At 47.1% G+C, this 19188-nt stretch overlaps 2 protein-coding genes and 2 long non-coding RNA genes across 6 annotated transcripts in view; 2 read left to right on the top strand and 2 right to left on the bottom strand.

Annotated features, from left to right (window-relative positions):
* The window catches only part of LOC119860485 (scavenger receptor cysteine-rich type 1 protein M130-like), a 1081813-nt gene that overhangs the window by 912396 nt on the left and 150229 nt on the right, over positions 1-19188 (top strand). The window lies entirely within an intron of this gene.
* LOC122460107 overlaps positions 1-19188 on the bottom strand; it is a 109741-nt gene that overhangs the window by 84015 nt on the left and 6538 nt on the right. The window lies entirely within an intron of this gene.
* The window catches only part of LOC119860592 (antigen WC1.1-like), a 73524-nt gene that overhangs the window by 48455 nt on the left and 5881 nt on the right, over positions 1-19188 (top strand). The window contains exons 6-12 of the mRNA XM_038414464.2: positions 2412-2729; positions 7116-7430; positions 8418-8732; positions 10660-10722; positions 10809-11123; positions 11516-11551; positions 13198-13335. Of these exons, the coding sequence (XP_038270392.1) occupies positions 2412-2729; positions 7116-7430; positions 8418-8732; positions 10660-10722; positions 10809-11123; positions 11516-11551; positions 13198-13335 (1500 nt within the window). The remainder of the gene's footprint in view (positions 1-2411; positions 2730-7115; positions 7431-8417; positions 8733-10659; positions 10723-10808; positions 11124-11515; positions 11552-13197; positions 13336-19188) is intronic.
* LOC122460108 lies at positions 8804-10522 on the bottom strand. Of its 3 annotated transcripts, none has more exons than XR_006281198.1 (2): positions 10387-10522; positions 8804-9495 (listed from the first exon to the last, which is right to left on the bottom strand). It is a non-coding gene; the product is annotated as an uncharacterized LOC122460108 (long non-coding RNA). The 3 variants fall into 3 exon arrangements; XR_006281195.1 differs by lacking the exon at positions 10387-10522 and adding an exon at positions 9976-10116; XR_006281197.1 differs by lacking the exon at positions 10387-10522 and adding an exon at positions 9962-10028.

The raw sequence follows: 19188 nt of genomic DNA, 5'->3' as shown, positions 1-19188 counted from the left end.
GGTTCATTCACATGCACATCCACCAATGTCATCAAGTTGCAGTAGGGGAGGTTTAGGTTGGATATTAGGAAAACCTTTTTCACTAGGAGGGTGGCGAAGCACTACAATGCGTTACCTCGGGAGGTGGTGGAATCTCCTTCCTTAATGACAGGTTTCAGAGTAGCAGCCGTGTTAGTCTGTATTCACAAAAAGAAAAGGAGTACTTGTGGCACCTTAGAGACTAACAAATTTATTTGAGCATAAGCTTTCGTGAGCTACAGCTCACTTCATCGGATGCATTTGGTGGAAAATACAGTGCGGCGATTTATATACACACACAGAGAACATGAAACAATGGGTTTTATCATACACACTGTAAGGAGAGTGATCACTTAAGATGAGCCATCACCAGCAGCAGGGGGGGGAAAGGAGGAAAACCTTTCATGGTGACAAGCAAGGTAGTCTATTTCCAGCAGTTAACAAGAACATCTGAGGAACAGTCGGGGGGGGGGGGGGGGAAGAAATAACATGGGGAAATAGTTTTACTTTGTGTAATGACTCATCCATTCCCAGTCTCTATTCAAGCCTAAGTTAATTGTATACAGTTTGCAAATTAATTCCAATTCAGCAGTCTCTCGTTGGAGTCTGTTTTTGAAGTTTGTTTGTTGAAGGATAGCCACCCTCAGGACTGTAATCGAGTGACCGGAGAGATTGAAATGTTCTCCAACTGGTTTTTGAATGTTCTAATTCTGGACGTCTGATTTGTGTCCATTTATTCTTTTACGTAGAGACTGTCCAGTTTGACCAATGTACATGGCAGAGGGGCATTGCTGGCACATGATGGCATATATCACATTGGTAAATGCGCAGGTCAACGAGCCTCTGATAGTGCGGCTGATGTGATTAGGCCCTATGATGGTGTCCCCTGAATAGATATTTGGCAGAGTTGGCAACGGGCTTTGTTGCAAGGATAGGTTCCTGGGTTAGTGGTTCTGTTGTGTGGTTGCTGGTGAGTATTTGCTTCAGATTGGGGGCTGTCTGTAATCAAGTCAACCCAGAAGTCACCTACTGCAGGACAGGCCCAACAAAGAAAATAACAGAACACCACTAGACATCACCTTCAGCCCCCAACTAAAATCTCTCCAACGCATCATCAAGGATCTACAACCTGTCCTGAAGGATGACCCATCACTCTCACAGATCTTGGGAGACAGGCCAGTCCTTGCTTACAGACAGCCCCCCCCAATCTGAAGCAAATAATTCACTTCCTGTCAGAGAAATAAAGTCAAATGCTGCAGTACAAGGAATGTGGGTCACACTGACAGAGAGATTCTGTGTGGGAAGTAAGGGGAGATTACATTGGGCCCAATTCTTACTAACCCTAAGGGCTCATTTACTCCTGCTCAGAGTATAGGAGTGTTCATGTGAGAATCAGACCATACACAACTTTAATAAAAAACAGACTAATTGAATACCTGTCTTAAGTGTAATATTAATCTCATCTTTAAATATGGAGTCACTACTGTCCTCTGTATGTATATTCTTATAACTGTTTATATATTTAGGAAGATTTGACAAGTTTACAGATCATATTTTGGGAGCACTTTGGCTCCTTTGAAATGTAAGGTGCTGCCTACACTGTATAAATCTCCCATGACCTAATCAACGGAAAGGGTCTTCGCTTCTCCCACAAGGAACTTCAACATCTTTATGTGCTCATAGTGAACAAAGTTTTAAAATGAAAAATATATATGTTTAGAAAAAAATGGGATCATCTTCCCCCTTGTCCAGAAGTCACTCATCCCTCCAGTATCATCTCCAGGCAAGCCAATAGCTAGACTTCGTGAGAAAGGGAACTCAAGTGTCCACAGTTGCAGACCTGGCCTTGAAAATCCTTGCTGAGTGCAGAAAAGCCTTTATTGTGTTAGCTCCTTATGGGTTTGGAGCTGACGCCATGCTCGCAGGCCACCAATGTACATTGAACGGGGACAAACAGGGCAGGGTTTTCTTTAAAGGAGCCATGTGTCCTGGCAGTCTGGATCTGGGAATTGCAGCAGGGAAGCGGGGCGCTTGGTGAGCTCATTGCAGGCCAATACCTAGACTTCTATTGTAAATCACAGCTACCTCACAGCGCTACCACTGTCAGTGTGTTGAGTGATCACTGAGCACTTTTGCACATAGGGGTTTGGTAACCAGAGGCCTGATCTGCCAGATGTTCCTGAGCACTCTCCACTCACATTGCCTCCTTAAGGAGGTGAAAGCACTCAAATGAAACCCTTGAGAGAGGTTGTTCCCTGTATCACTGCACAGCGGTGATAGTTACTTTCCAGTCGGCACAGAAACCTGTGTTTCACATCCCACTTGTGTATTATTTCTAATGCAGTACCAGCAGGGAGTGTTCTTCAGCATGTTTTTTGTCTCTGTGAGCCCAGGTCGTTCTGAGGCACTCAGACTGTTGAATGGAGAGAACCGCTGCAGTGGGACAGTTGAGATTTCCCTCCGTGGCGTGTGGGGCAGAGTCCTGGATGACCAGTGGGACATGGACGATGCCAGCGTGGTGTGCAGACAGCTCCAGTGCGGAGTCGCTGAGAAAGCTTATAACCCCCCTACGTCTGAGCGAGGAAGGGGCCCCGTGGGGCTGAAAAGTGTCCGCTGTGGAGGAAATGAGACTCGTCTGACTCTCTGTGACATCTCCCTGCCTGAGACAGCCCAGGCAGGAATTGCTGAGGATGTCGGTGTCATTTGCTCAGGTGACTTAGTGTGAAAATCTTATAAATATCCTGTCCTTGTTCAATGGAACATGACCCACCCCAGGGCCTGCCTCCACCCCACCGTGTGCTGTGATCTCAGCAGTCCTTGAATTGATGTGGATCTGAGACCCATTCAAACTGGGACCCATTTATAGTAACAATACATTATATGCAGAACAAAGCATAGCCATGGTATAGGGTTAATGCACTATAGCAACCCTTCTCTCTCTCTCTCTTTTATGGATTAGAGCTGTTCAAAAAAATTCAAATTTTTTCCTGTGAAATCTTCACAATAAGATTACAAATTTTCTCATATAGTTGGTTTTCATTGAAAATGTTCAGATTTGTGTTGAAGAACTTGGGCTGTCAATTAACCACAGTTAACTCACGCATTTAACTAAAAAAATTAATCGAGATTAAAAAAAATCATGATTAATCGCAGTTTTAATTGCGCTGTTAAACAGAATACCAATTTGTTTTCTTTCTGAATGCAGTTATTTTGTGTACATAAATCTACATTTGTAAGTTCATCTTCTGTGGTAAAGAGATTACACTACAGTACTTGTATTAGCTGAATTGAAAAATACTGTAGCTTTCATTTTTTACACTTCAAATATTTGGAATAAAAAATATAAAGTGAGCACTGTACTCTAATATATTTATTTCAATTACAACACACAAACTGTAGAAAACATCCAAAATATTTAAATAAATGGTATTCTATTATTAACAGCACAATTAATTTTTTTAATCACTTGACAGATCTATGAAAATCCCAAATTTATTTGTGGAACATGAACAATATTCACGGTCATTCATATTTTGTGGGGAAAAGGATGAATTTCCAAGCAGCTCTAGTGTATATAGTGGCTTCTTTATGTTAAAGTCTTAAAAAAAAACCATGCTCTCTTGAATCAGAAAAGAATAGTAAGAAAAGGAAGTCATATGCAATCTGTTTTGACCAAGGCTGCCATGGATAGTAGCTCTGGGCTAGATCCCCCAAGGGCCTTGGGCGTTGCAAGGCCTGACTCCTAGGTACCTTGCCATCGAATGGGATCCTCAGCCATGAGTCACGCGCCCAGCTCCCTGTACAATGCATGGGGAGAGTTAGGCACCAGAAGCCAGAAAGCAGAACAGGGAACCACCTAAATTTGCCAGCAGTGAAATGCCAAGGAAGGGAGAAGGGTCTAGATACACAAAGTTATTTTGTTGCCAAATTGCCATTGATCGATGCCTCAGCCCCTTGACAAACAGGTAGAGGTAGGCACCTATCTCTGCTCAGGGACCTCAGACATGAACCCACTCCTGGAGCTAGGCACGTAAGCCAGGTCAGCTCTCTCATCTCCCCATTTTACACATGACCCAGTGGTTAAAGCTCTCAACTGGGAGGTGGGAAATCCACATTCAATCCCTGCTCTGCCTGATTTGGAGCAGGGAGGTGAACACAGGTGAGTGCTCTAGTCACTCTAGACTGTGCTGGCATGGGTCTCTCCTGCTGGAAATGTTCCACTTTGTACAAATAATCAGTCACTGAATCCAAAAAAAAGGTAGAGATTGATTCTAGCTGGTGGCCAGGGCACTCACCTGGGATATGGGAGAGTCAAGTCCCTGCTTCAATAAATATGTAATGATTTATATATTATGTATGTATAAAGAGGCAGTTAGGTAGCTACGTACCTTTGTGGATCTAACCCTCTGTCACTTAGGAAATGCATCGAAAGTTGCTAATATAATGTGACCTTCTTAAGTCCTAATCCTATAACCGTGCAATTTTCCTTCATTTAAAGGTTAAAGAAAAAAAATCTGTGATGGGATTTTTTTCCATTGTTCTTGGTTGTACATGACTATTGTACAAGACAATTCTATTGTTCTTTTTGTTGGTATATATTTACATTAAGGTCCAACAGTAAAAGTAAACAAGTAACAGATATTTTAACTAAGTCCCTACATCATGCAGTGTATGTTACGGCACTGATATTTTTCATGCCCATTCCAATTGCAGGGTAACTACAGCACATTAAGGGCCCATTTCTGTTCCCATTGCGTCAGTGGGAGCTTCGCAGTTGATTTCAGCAGGGTAGACTTAGGCCCTAAGTGTCTTGGACTTCATTGTAGTCACACAGATCCAATTTGCCTGTCTTTCCCTTTATTTGTAAAATAAAGTGGTACCAAGACTACTTTTCTCTAATGTTCTGGTACCTGCTGTCATGCTGTCTGGAGTGGCTCACCACTGTAAGTGACTAACTCAGGGCAGACACCCCAAACTGGTGGTGTGTTCTCTAATTAGATTTCACCAAGCCAGTCACAAACATGAACTCCTGGGTCACTATACAATCTCACTGTAGAGCCACAGACCACCTAACCTGCCACCCAGACAAACTGAAAGTTGTGATAAAATGTCACTTAATCCTAATATCACACCACACCAAGTTTCTCCCAGTCCCAACGGACCAGTCAGTCACCCAGAACTTGCTCCAAAGATAACACTGGCAGCCAGTTCTATCGTAAATAACTAAAGGTTTATTAACTAAGAAGAATGAATGAGGGTTATTGAGAGGCTATAGCAGGTAAAAATATAACAGGTAAATCAGTTTGTAACTCCAAATGGTGGCAGTGATGTAATAAACTGGGTGTCATGAGGTACTCTACTCACTGCCGGTCTGGCATCTCCTCCTGGTCACTCTGGGGATTAGCTCTCGAGGCCAACGCCCCATCCACAGTTTGCACACCATCACTCTCACTTTGGTCTGCAGCGCCTCTTGATCCAGGACCTGCAGCATCCTCTTTGTGACTTAGCCCTCCAGCTAGGTCACTCAGTGTTCCCCCTGATGGGACTCAGTCCATCAACAGTCCTAGGCCGTCTTCCCATTCACTGCCCAGGAGCCACTCCATCAGTGGCTGGTAGGGGAACCCAGGCCTGCCCTCTTTTCTGGGATCCAGTCCAGGGACAGCTCAGCAGTTCTGGGCTTCCTCCCTCTCCCCACACTGCTCCTTCCCTGGACTGATTTAGTTGGGGTTGGTCCTGCTTTGAGCAGGGCATTAGAAGATTAGGGTTGGAGACCATCTAGTCTAGGACTGCTTCCTATACTCTGGTTCCCCTCCTCACTCTGGGTGTGCCAGCCCCAAGAATCCTCCTCCCAGGGAATAACTACAGACTATCTCCCTGCAGCCCCCAAACACTCCTCCCTCTTCCCAGGGCATGACTGCTGTCTGCCTTACTACAGTCTTTCCCAACAACCCCAGGCTTTAGCCACCTTCCTGGCTTTATAGGTCCCACCTGTTCCTGAACAGGTGAGACTCTCTCTAACCAGCTGATTCCAGCCTAAAACTCCACTGTTAGCATAGTAATTAGCTGATTGGGCCCACCTGGCCCAACCCAGCTCTTACAGGGCTAGTGTGGGGAGCTCACCCCATCACATAGGGCTACCCAGAATAACTCTGGGGATCTCTGTCTTCTCATTCAGTTATTCTTCTCTGTTAGAATCCAAACAGTCCAGAGATACAGGATCTTTCTTTGAATCCGTATTTATATCTTCTTCTCACATAAGAACATAAGAAAACAAGCTCACAGAAAACAAGCTGACAATCTACCCATGTGGGCTTTTCTTTTGATGACAGGGAGTGAGAAATGCACTTAGATTTTTGACCTCAGACCTTATTCATAATGGCTATTTCCTTTGAAATTAGCATTTTCTGTTAAAGTCCTTAAATCCTTAGCATTTCACAAAATTTATTTGATGTGTTATTTAGCTACAAGTGTATTTATCATGTAAATGTTTGGCATTATATTATGACAGGAATAGACACACAAAAACAACACCTATACCGTTCCACTAGTTTTCATAGTTTAAACATCTGAATACACACATATACATCTAACCATTACTTTAATCTACACAAGTGAACTGATCTAAATACACTCTAGCATGACCTGGTCAGCCAGTGTCACCCCCTCCCCATTCTGTAACAATTGAAAAGAATATTTGGTTTTGGGTAAATTAATTGCCTAATAATTCCTTGACACCTTGATGCTTACCATTTAAGAGTTGTTTGAGAATATTCAAGATGTTGAGTAAGGGCTGTTTCTGCTAACCCTTAGTTTCACAAATATCTCTGACCCATGTGATGATTCCCTTAAGGATTACTCCGATGAGTAAGGAATTCAGAATTAGGCCCTTACACTCACATGCTGTTTATCAATAGTGCTCTGTAAAAAGTATTCCTCATTTCTTTATTCAGCTTTTCTTCTTTTCTGTGTTTCCTGTTAAAGACAGATTTTAAAAAGCATTTCAATATCTCAGCCATTGTAGCATCATCATTGATTTGCATGGAAGCTATTTAATAATCATCATATTGCATATTAACAGCTGGGATCTATCCCTGCAGGGAACCAGCGGATCAGACTGGTGAATGGGGCAGGTCGCTGTGCTGGGAGAGTGGAGATTTATTACAATGGCAGCTGGGGGACGGTCTGTGATGATTCCTGGGATCTGTCAGACTCTGATGTCGTTTGCAAACAACTGGGATGTGGACGCGCCATCAATGCAACTGTCTCTGCTCATTATGGGGAAGGATCCGGACAGATCTGGCTGGATGATGTGAACTGCTCTGGAAACGAATCCAATCTTTGGAACTGTCCTTCCAGGGGCTGGGGCCAGCACAACTGCAGACACAAAGAGGACGCGGGAGTTCTCTGCTCAGGTCTGGTCCGGGAATGCTCATGTGAGCCTGGTTACCAGGGGTTTTAATGGAAGGGGCAGACATTTGAGGAGAGAGTTGAGAATGATAGAGCCTCTCCCTCACTGTCTTTTCTATAGGGTGCCTATACAGTGCATTTTGGCCAGGACACTCTCTTTTTTAAGCCTGCCTCGGTCGTCCCGATTCTTTTGGCAAAACTGGGCATTTCTCTTGTTTCCTCTTGCCAAGGGATCATGAGTTGGGAAGAGCAAATTGGACACATGCAAGTTTTGCCAAAAAGTGGAATGCACCCCTAGCGCAGTGCGGAGGAACATGTAGGGGAAGAGGGGGACAGTGGCAACGCTAGCCCAACGTGGGAGGACAGCAGGGGTCTTGGGCCGCTGTGTACGCGGGATGAAAGAAGGGGGCCTCACACTGACCCCGCATGGGTGGGTGGCAGGGGGGCTCAGGCTGGCCCACGTGCTGAGGGGATAGGGGAACCTCAGGCTGTCCCTGTGTAGGTGGGGGGCAGGGTAGGTTCAGGCTGGCCCCACGTCTCAGGTGGTGGGGAAAGGAAGGGAGGTTTTGGGGTTGGGCCCCCCATAGGGTGTTCCATTTTCCCTTTGAGAAAATATGGACACTCTACTCTTCTACCTACCTACTGGGGTCATGATTAGAAAGTCACCGTTTCTCATATGTTCCCACCCAGGAATATTGGGAGATATCACAGCATTTCTCTAGTGTTGGGAGGACAGTCACTGCTGTATTGCAGGTATCTGTGTCTGTAACTGCTGGGAACTGGTGACTTTTCAGAGGTGACCATTGCATTTCTAATGGGCCTGTAGGGTCCAGGAGAGTCTCTCATTCTTAATGTGATTCTCTCTGACACTTGCTCCTGCAGAATGATGTGGCTATACTTTTGGGATGAACAATCACTGGGATTTCATTCCTCACACCAGTTCATTTCAGAATCAGATGATTTAAATTTCCTTTTTGTGCACTTCCTTCTAGAATTCACGGATTTGAGGCTGGTGAGCAACAGTGATTGTGCTGGGCGGCTGGAGGTTTTCTACAATGGGACGTGGGGCACTGTTTGCTCCAATCGGATGTCTAGAGTCACCCCAGCAATTGTCTGCAAACAGCTGAACTGTGGGGATGAAGGGCAGATTGCAGGAGACTTGGCATATGGAGCAGGTTCTGGTCCCACATGGCTGGACCATGTTGAATGCAGTGAGCAGCACCGGTCCCTTTGGCAGTGCCCATCAGGCATATGGAAACAGCAGTCCTGTGAAAACCGAGCAGAAGAGACCCATATTTCTTGCAGTGGTAATTCTGAAACTGTCTGTGCACACACATGCACACACCCACTACATGTTTTACTCATTGAAAGGGTGTGATAGAAATTTTGAATGTATTTACTTTTCAGTACAGACAGTTTTACATTCACAGTAGCGACAGACATATTTTCATTGGCAATTCTCAATACAGCACCTGGAAAACAAACATGGGAGTTATTCATACAAGCTGTGTGTTACACGGTGCAATCACCTAGTGAGAGCCTACAAATGCCCATAGGCATGGGAACTTGGGTTGCAAGGGGTTAATCAGTTTGCGAGGGGTCCCAGCTGCCAGCCCCATGCTCCACTGCTGGTCCCAGATACGGGGTCCCGCTGCTAGCCCCGCAAGGTGTGGTCCCAGCCTGAGTCACCTTACCCCGATTCACAGCCCACTCCTGGCCCCAACTCGGGGGAAGAGGGAGCATAGATGGGGTAAGAAGGGGCAAGGTAAAAAGTTTGCGGACCACTGACTTTCAGCACCCCAACTGTCAAAATTGTTCCAGCTCCACTGCGAATGCCTCCCATTAGCAAACATCATTTGGGAATCTCTGTGGCTGTACTTTTGGGATGAACAATCAGAGATGGGCCCAATGTCAGTGACTAGGACGTGAGTGGTCATGCTGAGTGGTTGGAGCAGGAGTCATATCCAGTGGTTAGAGCTGGAGCTGGTAGCCAGAAATTCGAGCCAAGGGTCAGAGCCAGAGGCCAGAGCCGAAGGCAGAAATCGGAGCTCAGGGTCAGGACCAGGTTACCTGGAGCAAGGCAAGGGGTAAGTCTGGGGTCAAGGCAACAGCAAGACTGTGAACAAGACAGGAAAATGAGGTATCTTAGCTGTGGGAAATGTTTTGAGCAGTTGCTGAATGGTTGCTGGACTCAAAAGCTGGACTGCCGACCCTTCCCACCAATCAGGTGGTATGACCAGTCAAACAGCCTAATACAGGCCAGCTACGCTTGTTAAGTTGCCTGAAGACTAGCTCTGCTGCTGCCCCTTTCACTGGGTGCTGCCCCCTGGCGGTACCCCACAGTTCTGGGTCTCCCCCTCCCAGGGGAATCCCCCACCCACTATCCCTACCTCACCTCAGTCAGAGGCTCCTGCTAGTCACCAGCTAGCCCCCTCCGCCCTGGGGCAGACTGCAGTATGAGCCACTCATCACCAACAAGGTTGGGTTTGGACCTGCTGCCTCTGCCTACCCGTGGCTGCCCCTGCAACCCCTGTACCTAATAGATCTTACCAGGCCCACAGCCTGGGGCTTTCCTAAGCGGGAGCTCCCCGGCTCCCTTGGCCTTTCCCCGGTCCTGCTCCAAACTAGGTCCTCTATTCAGGTCACTGCAGCCTGGTCCCTCCATCTCAGAGCTAGAGAGGGAGAGGTCTCTTTTGGCTTCTGGCTCACAGCCTTTATAGAGCCAGTTGGGCCCTGACTGGGGCGTAGCCCCCAGCTGCCGCCACTTCTCCCGGTCAGCTGGGGTTTTATTTCCTTCCCCAGCCCCAGCCCTCTGCAGGGCTTTTCCTACCCTTTCAGGGCTGGAGTGGGTACCCACTTCCCGTAACCCAATAGGTACAATCCTCAATTCTATTACTACCATTTCATGTCTCTGGATCCCCACAATAATGTGGGTGTGTTTCAGCTGACAAATCTCTTTACCTTCAAAGAGGGTCAAGAGCAGTTGTACACAGGGTGGATGGAAGAGACTCAGATACCCACAAACGCGCACACACCAGCAGCGAGCTGAATAAAGGTTTCAACATTACGAGAATCCACTGAGTAATAAATCCATTAGCTATGAAACAAAATAGATTTTAGATTTCAGTTTATAAAATTGCTGAAATGTAGTGGTTTCATATACAGATAAGCCCTACTCTCTCCTACATCATACACTCTTCTCGGTCTGTTCAGTTAATCATTTTCTCTGCATAGGAAAAAAAGAGAAACCACCTCAGACCCTGTTTGCCGAATGCCCGAACTCTACAAGCTGCACAGGTACCTCTGCTTTTCACTGTCTCCCTCTTGGTCCCGAAGGACTTTCCCAGCTGTCCCAAAAACATGTGAGGTTTCTGCATTTCCAGATCAGGAGAAGTTACGTGTCGTGGGAGGAGAGGACGGATGCTCGGGGAGAGTGGAGGTTTGGTACCGTGGCTCCTGGGGAACAGTTTGTGATGATTCCTGGGATATGGCGGATTCGAACGTTGTGTGTAAACAACTGGGCTGTGGATCTGCTGTACCAGTCCCAGGCGAGGCTGCATTCGGTGAGGGGACTGGTCCCATCTGGGTAGAAACTTTGAATTGCAGAGGGACGGAGTCATCTCTCTGGGACTGTCCGGCCAAGCCCTGGGGTGAGAGCAACTGTGGTCATAAGGAAGATGTTGCCGTGAATTGCTCAGGTGAGTGACAGGAGATGTTTCTGCTACATGCTGTAATTTTCTGGAAGGAGGATGGATCCAACTGCCTCCCCATCTTGATCACAGGCCAGGCCCTCCCATCTCCTGTGTGCAGAAGCATCATGGATGCTGTGGGGTGGAAGCTTTGTGGGGCCATATTAGCTCAGACATCAGCCCACATAACCCCTGCATCCATCACAGACCCCAGTGTGCTGGTTTGTTCCTAGTCAGCATAGGGGGACTTGGGCCCGAAATCACTAACATACAGACCCTGTGCTGCTCTGAGGGACTTTGTAGAAGTGATGTCTGGAGATCTGAGGGGGATGCTATCCGGTGACCAACACATCACCTCCCCCTTACTCCAGACTCCAACTTTCCTCCCTTTCCCTTTGCAGGTGTGACAGAGACGACAGCATCACTGAGTAGAACAGGTAAAACATCCCCCGCTCCCATCCAGAGTTAAATTTACCTGGTGCTGGGTCACAGAGGATGAGCTGCAAGCTGTAGCCTAAGGACAGGAGCTCCTTTCCATGAGTAAGCAGGGGAATGGTCCCGCTATTGTGGGGAACTTTCCTGGCTTATACGCTACCCCAGTGAAATGGGCTAGCGAAAGGATCTGAGTCCTCGCTCCCACTTCCCTTACCCAGAGGCCTGCCTGACGTCAAGGGCTCCCTTTCCATTTCCATGCTCCTGTGTGGCACAGTCCTCGTAACCTGTACAAGGCTGGGCCCAGGATTCCTGGGGAGTTTGACCCCCCACCTTGCCATGGTCACTAAGGGCAGGGGCTAAGGTGTCCCCACTCCCAGGTGCTCTCTCTACACTGGATGCTTCCCTGACCCACTGATCATTACATGCAGTACAAAGCAAATACAATTTATTAAACAGCAACCAATTTAAAAAATAAGGAAAAAGTGGGAAAGGTTAAAGGAAAACACGTCACCCTACTCTGTGGCACGGGGACATCACAACCAGCGTCTCTGGACTGTAAGGGAAGTTCAGTCTGTTCTTCGCACATCCCAGAGCTCCTGCCCAGGCCCTGGCTGTGCTGCAGGGATACTGCAGGTCCAACACTTGTTCTGGTGGTGGTCACACGTCTTCAGGCTGAAGGTGGCAGGACCCTTCTTCCCCGCATCGCCCCCGCCCAGTTGGGGTTACGATCCCGCTCCAAGTCTGGCCTGCCAGGCCTCTTGGCTGGGGGCATCTCCCTGCTCTGGGCCCGCTGCCCAGGGTCCCCCTCACTCTCCTCAGCTCCTCACCGTGCCTGGCTTCAGACTGCCCCAGCCCCAGCCCCAGCCCCAGCCCCAGCTCCTGCTCCACTCTGCCTCAATGCTGCTGCTGCTGCTCTGCCTCCAGCTCTGGGCTGATTTTCCGGCCCCTCTGGCTCTGGTTGCTGCAGCTCTGCTCCCAGCACAGGTCTGCTCTGCAGGCTGCTTCTGTGACTCTGCTCCCAGCACTGACCTGCTCCCCGGGGCTGCTTCTCTGGTTCTCTCTGGATCTGGCGCGGCTCTGCTCCGCAGCTCAGCTCACGCCCCGGCTCTCTCCTTAGATCGGCCCCACCCTGTCTGACCAAGGCAATTCCAGCTCACAGGGAGGACAGGACCCACCTTGTCCTCCCGACTCCCTGATTAGCCTGCCCGCCCTGTCATTCAGGCTGACTTGGGGCATTGGCCTCTCCCCATTGTTCCTGGGGACTGTCAGTCTCAGGGTCCTGCTTTCCTATCAACCCTTCCCCTTCCTTCTGGTACTGGGAGCTAGCCAACCGAAACACCCCCACCGAGTTTTAGTAAGGGGCCAACAGTCCCCTTACACATGGCCTGTGAAATCTAGGGCTGAATGACACCCGGGTGGGAACTGCAGGCCGTGCTGAGCCTGGCGATTCCTGTCTGCTGGCTCCAGCTGACAGGGCAGGGCCCATGATTTAAACAGTAGCCTGTGAACTGCCCCCATGGTGCACAGACTGTGTCCCAGCCCGTTACCCTGCTGTCCTGGGCCCTGCAATAAGTGACTGGGGAGCTCCCTGGGCCCCCCAGACTCTCACAGGGTAATCTCTCCCTCTTCCATGTTCATTTCCATCCAGCTCCCTCGCGCCGCCCTCCGACCGACAGTGGGAGAGTCACGGTGCCCGTGGTCGTCTGCATTATCCTGGGGGCCCTGCTCTGCCTGGTCTTAATCATTCTGGGGGCGCAGGTGCAAAGTGCCAGGGCACAGCGCAGAGGTGGGTCCTGCTTGGTGTCACTGTGTGAAATGCCTCTGAAATAACAGGCGGAGCTGTGCCTAAGGAGGGTGGGGCATTGGCAGGGTAGTGAAAGGTTAAATTGTATTATACTGTTCAGCCACAAAGTGCTGTTGCATGTAACAACTTACATTTGCTAACCTCAGCTATGCCTGGCAGTGCATTAAGGGATCTTATTGTGAACACATCTGTTGAGTATCTCTCTGGAAAGGAAACTCTGTAGCCCATCCATATCTGGTACAGAAGCCTGACCTGCTTATAGCAGCCTTGCCACCTTCCATGTCCAAGGTGTATGTGACATGGTGCCTGAAGTTAAGCAGTGCCAGAGGAGAAGAAAAACAGAAGAAAGAGAGCAACAGAAGTTGCAGACAGAAGGAGGAGTAATGAAGGATGCAGACAGGAAAAAAAAGCAACACAGTTTGCAGGATTTCATCAACATCTCCTTCTTCGTTGACCAGAGAACTTCAGCTTTGACAAACCTTCATAATTGACAGAATAGAAGCAGCATTTAGCAAGATTTCAAATTGCTACAAAACTCCATAAGGAAACTGAAGCTATACAGGTATGGTGTTTACTTTGTGCTATTTGGAAGCAAGCAGAGCATTTCTTTCAATCCTTTGATTTTCCTGAAGACAGTCACAAAGATGACTATGAAGGGTTCTGGCTTTGTTTGATGTATACTTTATACACTGGAACCTCAAAGTTACAGAACTGATCAGTGAACCATACACCTCATTTGGAACTGGAAGTACTCAACCAGGCAGCACCGGACACCAAAAAAAAAAAGGAAATATAGTACAGTAGTGTCTTAAATGTAAATGACTAAGAAAATTAAAGGGAAAGGTTAAAAAAAGATTTGACAAGGTAAAGAAACTGTTTTTGTGTTTGTTTCATTTAAATTAAGATGGTTAAAAGCAGCATTTTTCTTCTGCATAGTAAAGTTTCAAAGCTGTATTAAGTCAATGTTCAGTGGTAAACTTTTGAAAGAACAACCGTAACATTTTGTTCTGAGTTATGAATGTTTCAGAGTTATGAACAAGCTCCATTCAAACGTGTTTGTAATTCTGAGGTTCGACTGTACCCTCAGAGAAATGTGGTTTATGAAAGGGCATGTTTTCACCAGATAATTTAAGGACTAGGGGAAAATGTTGAATAGTTTATAAGAGCTCTGCATGCCTTGGCTGATAACTGTGATTCAGGAACAGCAAACATGAAAATATCAGAGAGAGGCTGGTTATTGGGTTAACAGATAAAAATCCTTCAGAGGAACTACAATTCAAAACAGACGTCACCCCTACACTGCTATTCAAATAGCTTAGAAGCTGTTAACAAACGCAGCCTGAATGAAACAAGTTAATACCACAAAACGGGTGAGGTAAAGAGGGAGACCTCCCTGGCTAAGAGGAGCCAATTCCACTCAAACATTCAGGATATATTAAATGCATGAAACATGGACGTTTTGCAGTTGTTTCCCACATGAACGCAGTCAGGGAATTGATTAATATTACAGACAATCAAGAGCTAATTGTTTCTTGGATCTATCCTGTGTGAAGATAGAGAGCCTGCCTGGAGAGTGAAACTGATCATTCAGAGAAACACTATTGACTTTAAAATTGACTTATGAGCAGATGTAACAGTCATCTCAGAAGGGCCTTACAATCACCTTCAACCCCTCCCAGAGATGAAGTTACTTGCCACAGCTCTGACTAACACTGGAGGCATTCTGAATTGCGTGTGACAGTTCACCACAGAAATCTCTTTCAAGACAAAAACTTCTCATTCAGAATGCATGTGGTCAAAGGATCAAAGACCAACAGCGTTCTTCAACTCAGTGGGGCAGCCATGATGGGCCTCATGAGAAAAGCGGAAGAACTTGAAAGAGGGATATTTGAAAGGAGACCCAGTACAAATAAACTCAAGATAAAATGCTGGAGCATACAGTGTACCTCAGAAAGAACAATGAACAGAGCAAACTCTACAGATGGCAGAGGCAGAAGAAGAGGAAGAAAACTCAGAGATTCCAAACAGGCGTCAGGCAGTCATTGCTACTGATGGAAAGCCAGATGACCAAGTTGTTACGTGTTTGGGTTGGGTAATTAGAAAGCTAGTACCACTGAGAGATGTTAGAGCTTTTTCCCTCGCCGCTCTCTTGGTTCTTATCTCGCAAACAGAAAGCAGAAGACCATAATCCAAGTGCAGGCAATGCAATGTTTAGTGGGGTTAACCAGGCAAGCATATCCACAGCTCTGTATGCTACAGAGTTTTCCCTATCCTTTTTCCCTTTTTCTTAGCAGGTTTAATTTTATCCCTTGGTCCCACCCCTTACAATTTATGGTCATGTTCCATTCTGGAGGATCATAGTATGGGGATTTTGGTAACACCTCTTTTTGTACCCAATGGGTGGGGTAAGGAGTAAGGTTATGTTTCAGCCAGGGTCACCTTTTCTCTGGCATTTTAGTGTTTCTTATGTTTGCCCACCCCCCCTTGCCCTTCCCATCTGGTGGCTTGACCTTGCCTTGAGATAAGGGTCGAGGCAGTCTTCAAGTGTACACTTGTATACTAAACTCCCACCATACCCAGCAACACTTTAACTCTTTTCCTTATTTCTTTTCATTGTGCTATAAACCCCATCTGGAAGCAACACACAGTGTTTTCATTCTTTGTTTATACATATTAGTAAGGAGGATATAAAAGTATCCAAAGTCAAACCCAAAATTTTATCCAAGGCTAGGAGACAGACCTATATACTAAAAAGAGACACTTAATAGACTGATCTGTGCTAAACTATAAAGATACCATGATAACGTAAATTTTGTAAATGGTAGGAATGTAGAACTCAAAGGGGGAGATGTAATGGAAGGCTAAACTGTATTATGCCATTCAGCCACTAGTTGGCACTGTGTGTTACATACCTTGTTTAAACTAACTTCAGCCGTACCTGTCGGAGTATTAAGGTATCTTATGGTGAACACGTCTGGTATGTACCTCTCTTGCAGGGAAGCTCTGTAGCCAGTGCATGTCAGGTACAGAAGTCTGGCCTGCTAGTAGCAGCCCTGTAACCTGCCCAAGGTGTACGTGCCAGGGAGAGCTTTGTGGGGGATCCAGGGACCATCTTAAGTCCTGTCATATCTAATATCTTCCGCTCTGATCTGGCCATGGAAATGAACGGCACAGCAGTGACCCTTGCAGATGACACTACATTGGGAAGAGTTGAAACTAGTGGGGACGACAGAGAAATAATACAAAGGGGAAATGCAGTGGTCCCTTGCTCTCAAGTGGAGAGTGAGCCCACTCCCTCTCACTGTGTCAGGCAGTAGCACTCAGGCTGGGGTCCCCCTTGCTGGGCCGATGTGTAAGCAGTCTAGAGTTCACAGTCTCCTGTCAGAGCTGCTGCCAATCAAGAGTCTAGAGCCCTGGTGTTCTAGGTGGAGGGGGATTAAGCAGTCTTTAGTCCAGAGCATCCTGGCTGGGACAGCGAGCAGTTCATGGTTTATAAGAGAAGCTCTGGCCCTCTGGGCACGGCAGAGTGGGAAGCAGGCTTTGCCTAAGCCTCTTGGCTAAGGCAGCCAGCAAAGACACAGTCTAGCTCTTTGGGTGGGGAAGAGCAGGGAGCACCAAACAGTCTAGGGATTCAGGCTCTCAGGCAGGGCAGAGCACCAAACAGACAGTTTTGATGACCTGGCTCTGGCAGACAGCAGACCTCTTGGCCTAACATGGGGAGGCTGCCACCCCAGGGATGGGATTGGCAGCAGGGGACGAGGGGACCTTGGCGCACCCTACTCCACTGAGTCCCAGCCCAGGGCCCTAACAGTGGCGCACTGTTCCACCACTGGATCAGCAGGGATCCAGCTAAAACATGTTGACTTGGGTTTTTACAGTGTAATGGGACCAAAGCCCAGTTTCCTTGGGCTACTTCCTAGCAGCATCTGGGTGAGGGGTTCCACAGTGCCCACGGTCGTGGTCTCGTCGGGGGTACTTGGCTAATGGCAGTGCCAGCAGTTTCTCTCCAGGGTCGGTCTCCTTTGGGGACAGGATGTTGCCCAGTGCAGGTCCAGCTTCAGAATTCTGCAGCAGGCTGGAGACTTCTGTCTCCTTCCCTGGCTCCCACTCCAATGAGATGCAAGGCCCTCCCTTTATACTTCAGTCCTGCCCTGGTAATTCCGGCCATGGGGGCAGGGCAGGTTTGGCTCCGCCCACCAGAGGGAGTATAGTGGTCCCTCACTCTAAAGTGGGGAGGGAGGCCAGTCCGCCTCACTGGAGAAAATAATACAAAGAGACTTCAAGTATTCTTCAAAAAATAACATGTTGAGATTCCATTTAGAAAAGTACAAGAAAATCTATGTGAGGGAAAGATCCAGAATAGAGAGATACAGCAGGAGGGAGGGTACGAGGAAGGAGAAATGCTGCAAAAGAGCTTGGGTGATAATGGCCAAAGAGATCAGACAGTTCTACTAGGCATTTAGGAAATATCTACACTGCAATGAGAGGAGTGATTGCAGCACATGTAGAAATACCCAAGGTATTTATTTTACCTAGCTCAGGATCCATCTAAAACATGTTGACTCAGGTTTTGACAGTGTAACGGGACCAAAGTCCAGTTTCCTTGGGCTACTTCCTACCAGCGTCTGGGTGAGGGGTTCCATAGTGCCCGGGTCCTGGGTCTCGTCGGGGTACATGGCCGATGGCAGCGCTGGCAAAGGTAAAAGCTAGCTGGCATAACAACAGCAGTGTAGCTGCGTCAGCATGGCTGTGATGTGGGCTAGCCACTGGAGTATGCACCCAGGTTCCTAGGCAAGATTGTACACGGAAGGTTAGCCTGTGCTGCTGTGTGTGCTGACACAGCTACGTGGCTAGCTCGATCAAAGCCAGCTCACATGTGTTTATGCATGCTGCAATCACTCCTCCAGATTGCAGTGTAGATTTACCCTTATATCAGAACATAAAAACAGCCATACTGGGTCAGACCAAAAGTCCATCTAGGCCAGTATCCTGTCTTCCAACAGTGGCCAAGGCCCGGCGCTTCAGAGGGAATGAACGGAACAGGTAATCCTCAAGTGATCCATCCCCTGTCGCCCATTCCCAGCTTCTAGCAAACAGAGGCTAAGGACACCATCCCTGCCCGTCCTGGCTAATATCCCTTGATGGACCTATCCTCCATGAATGTATCTATTTCTTTTTTGAACCCTGTTATACTTTTGTCCTTCACAACATCCTCTGCGAAAGAGTTCCACAGGCGTTGACTGTGTGTTGTGTGAACTTCCTTTTGCTTGTTTTAACCCTGCTGCCTATTCATTTCATTCGGTGACCCCGAATTCTTGAGTTATGAGAAGGAGTAAATAACACTTCTTTATTCACTTTCTCCACACCAGTCACAATTTTATAGTTTCATATCCCCCCTTCATCATCTCTTTTCCAAGCTGAAAAGTCCCAGTTTTATTAATCGCTACTCATATGACAGCTATTCCATACCCCTAACCATTTTTGTTGCCCTTTTCTGAATCTTTTCCAATTTCAATATATCTCTTTTGAGATTGGGTGACCACATCTGCACACAGTATTCAAGATGTAGGTGTACCATGGATTTATATAGAGGCAATATGATATTTTCTGTCTTATTATCTATCCCTTTCCAAACGATTAACAAAATTCTGTTAGCTTTTTTGACTTCCACTGCACATTGAGTGGTTGTTTTCAGAGAACTAGCCACAATGACCCAAGATCTATCTTGGAGTCGTAACAGCCAAATTATTTTATGTTTAAATTACCCCATCATTTTATTGTATAGTTAGGATTATATTTTCCGCGTGCACTACTTTTGATTTATCACATTGAATT

Source organism: Dermochelys coriacea, chromosome 1, assembly GCF_009764565.3.
Source record: "Dermochelys coriacea isolate rDerCor1 chromosome 1, rDerCor1.pri.v4, whole genome shotgun sequence".
NCBI lineage: Eukaryota > Metazoa > Chordata > Testudines > Dermochelyidae > Dermochelys > Dermochelys coriacea.
The sequence above is the reverse complement of the archived record's forward strand: the minus strand, read 5'-3'. Positions and strand labels throughout refer to the sequence as shown.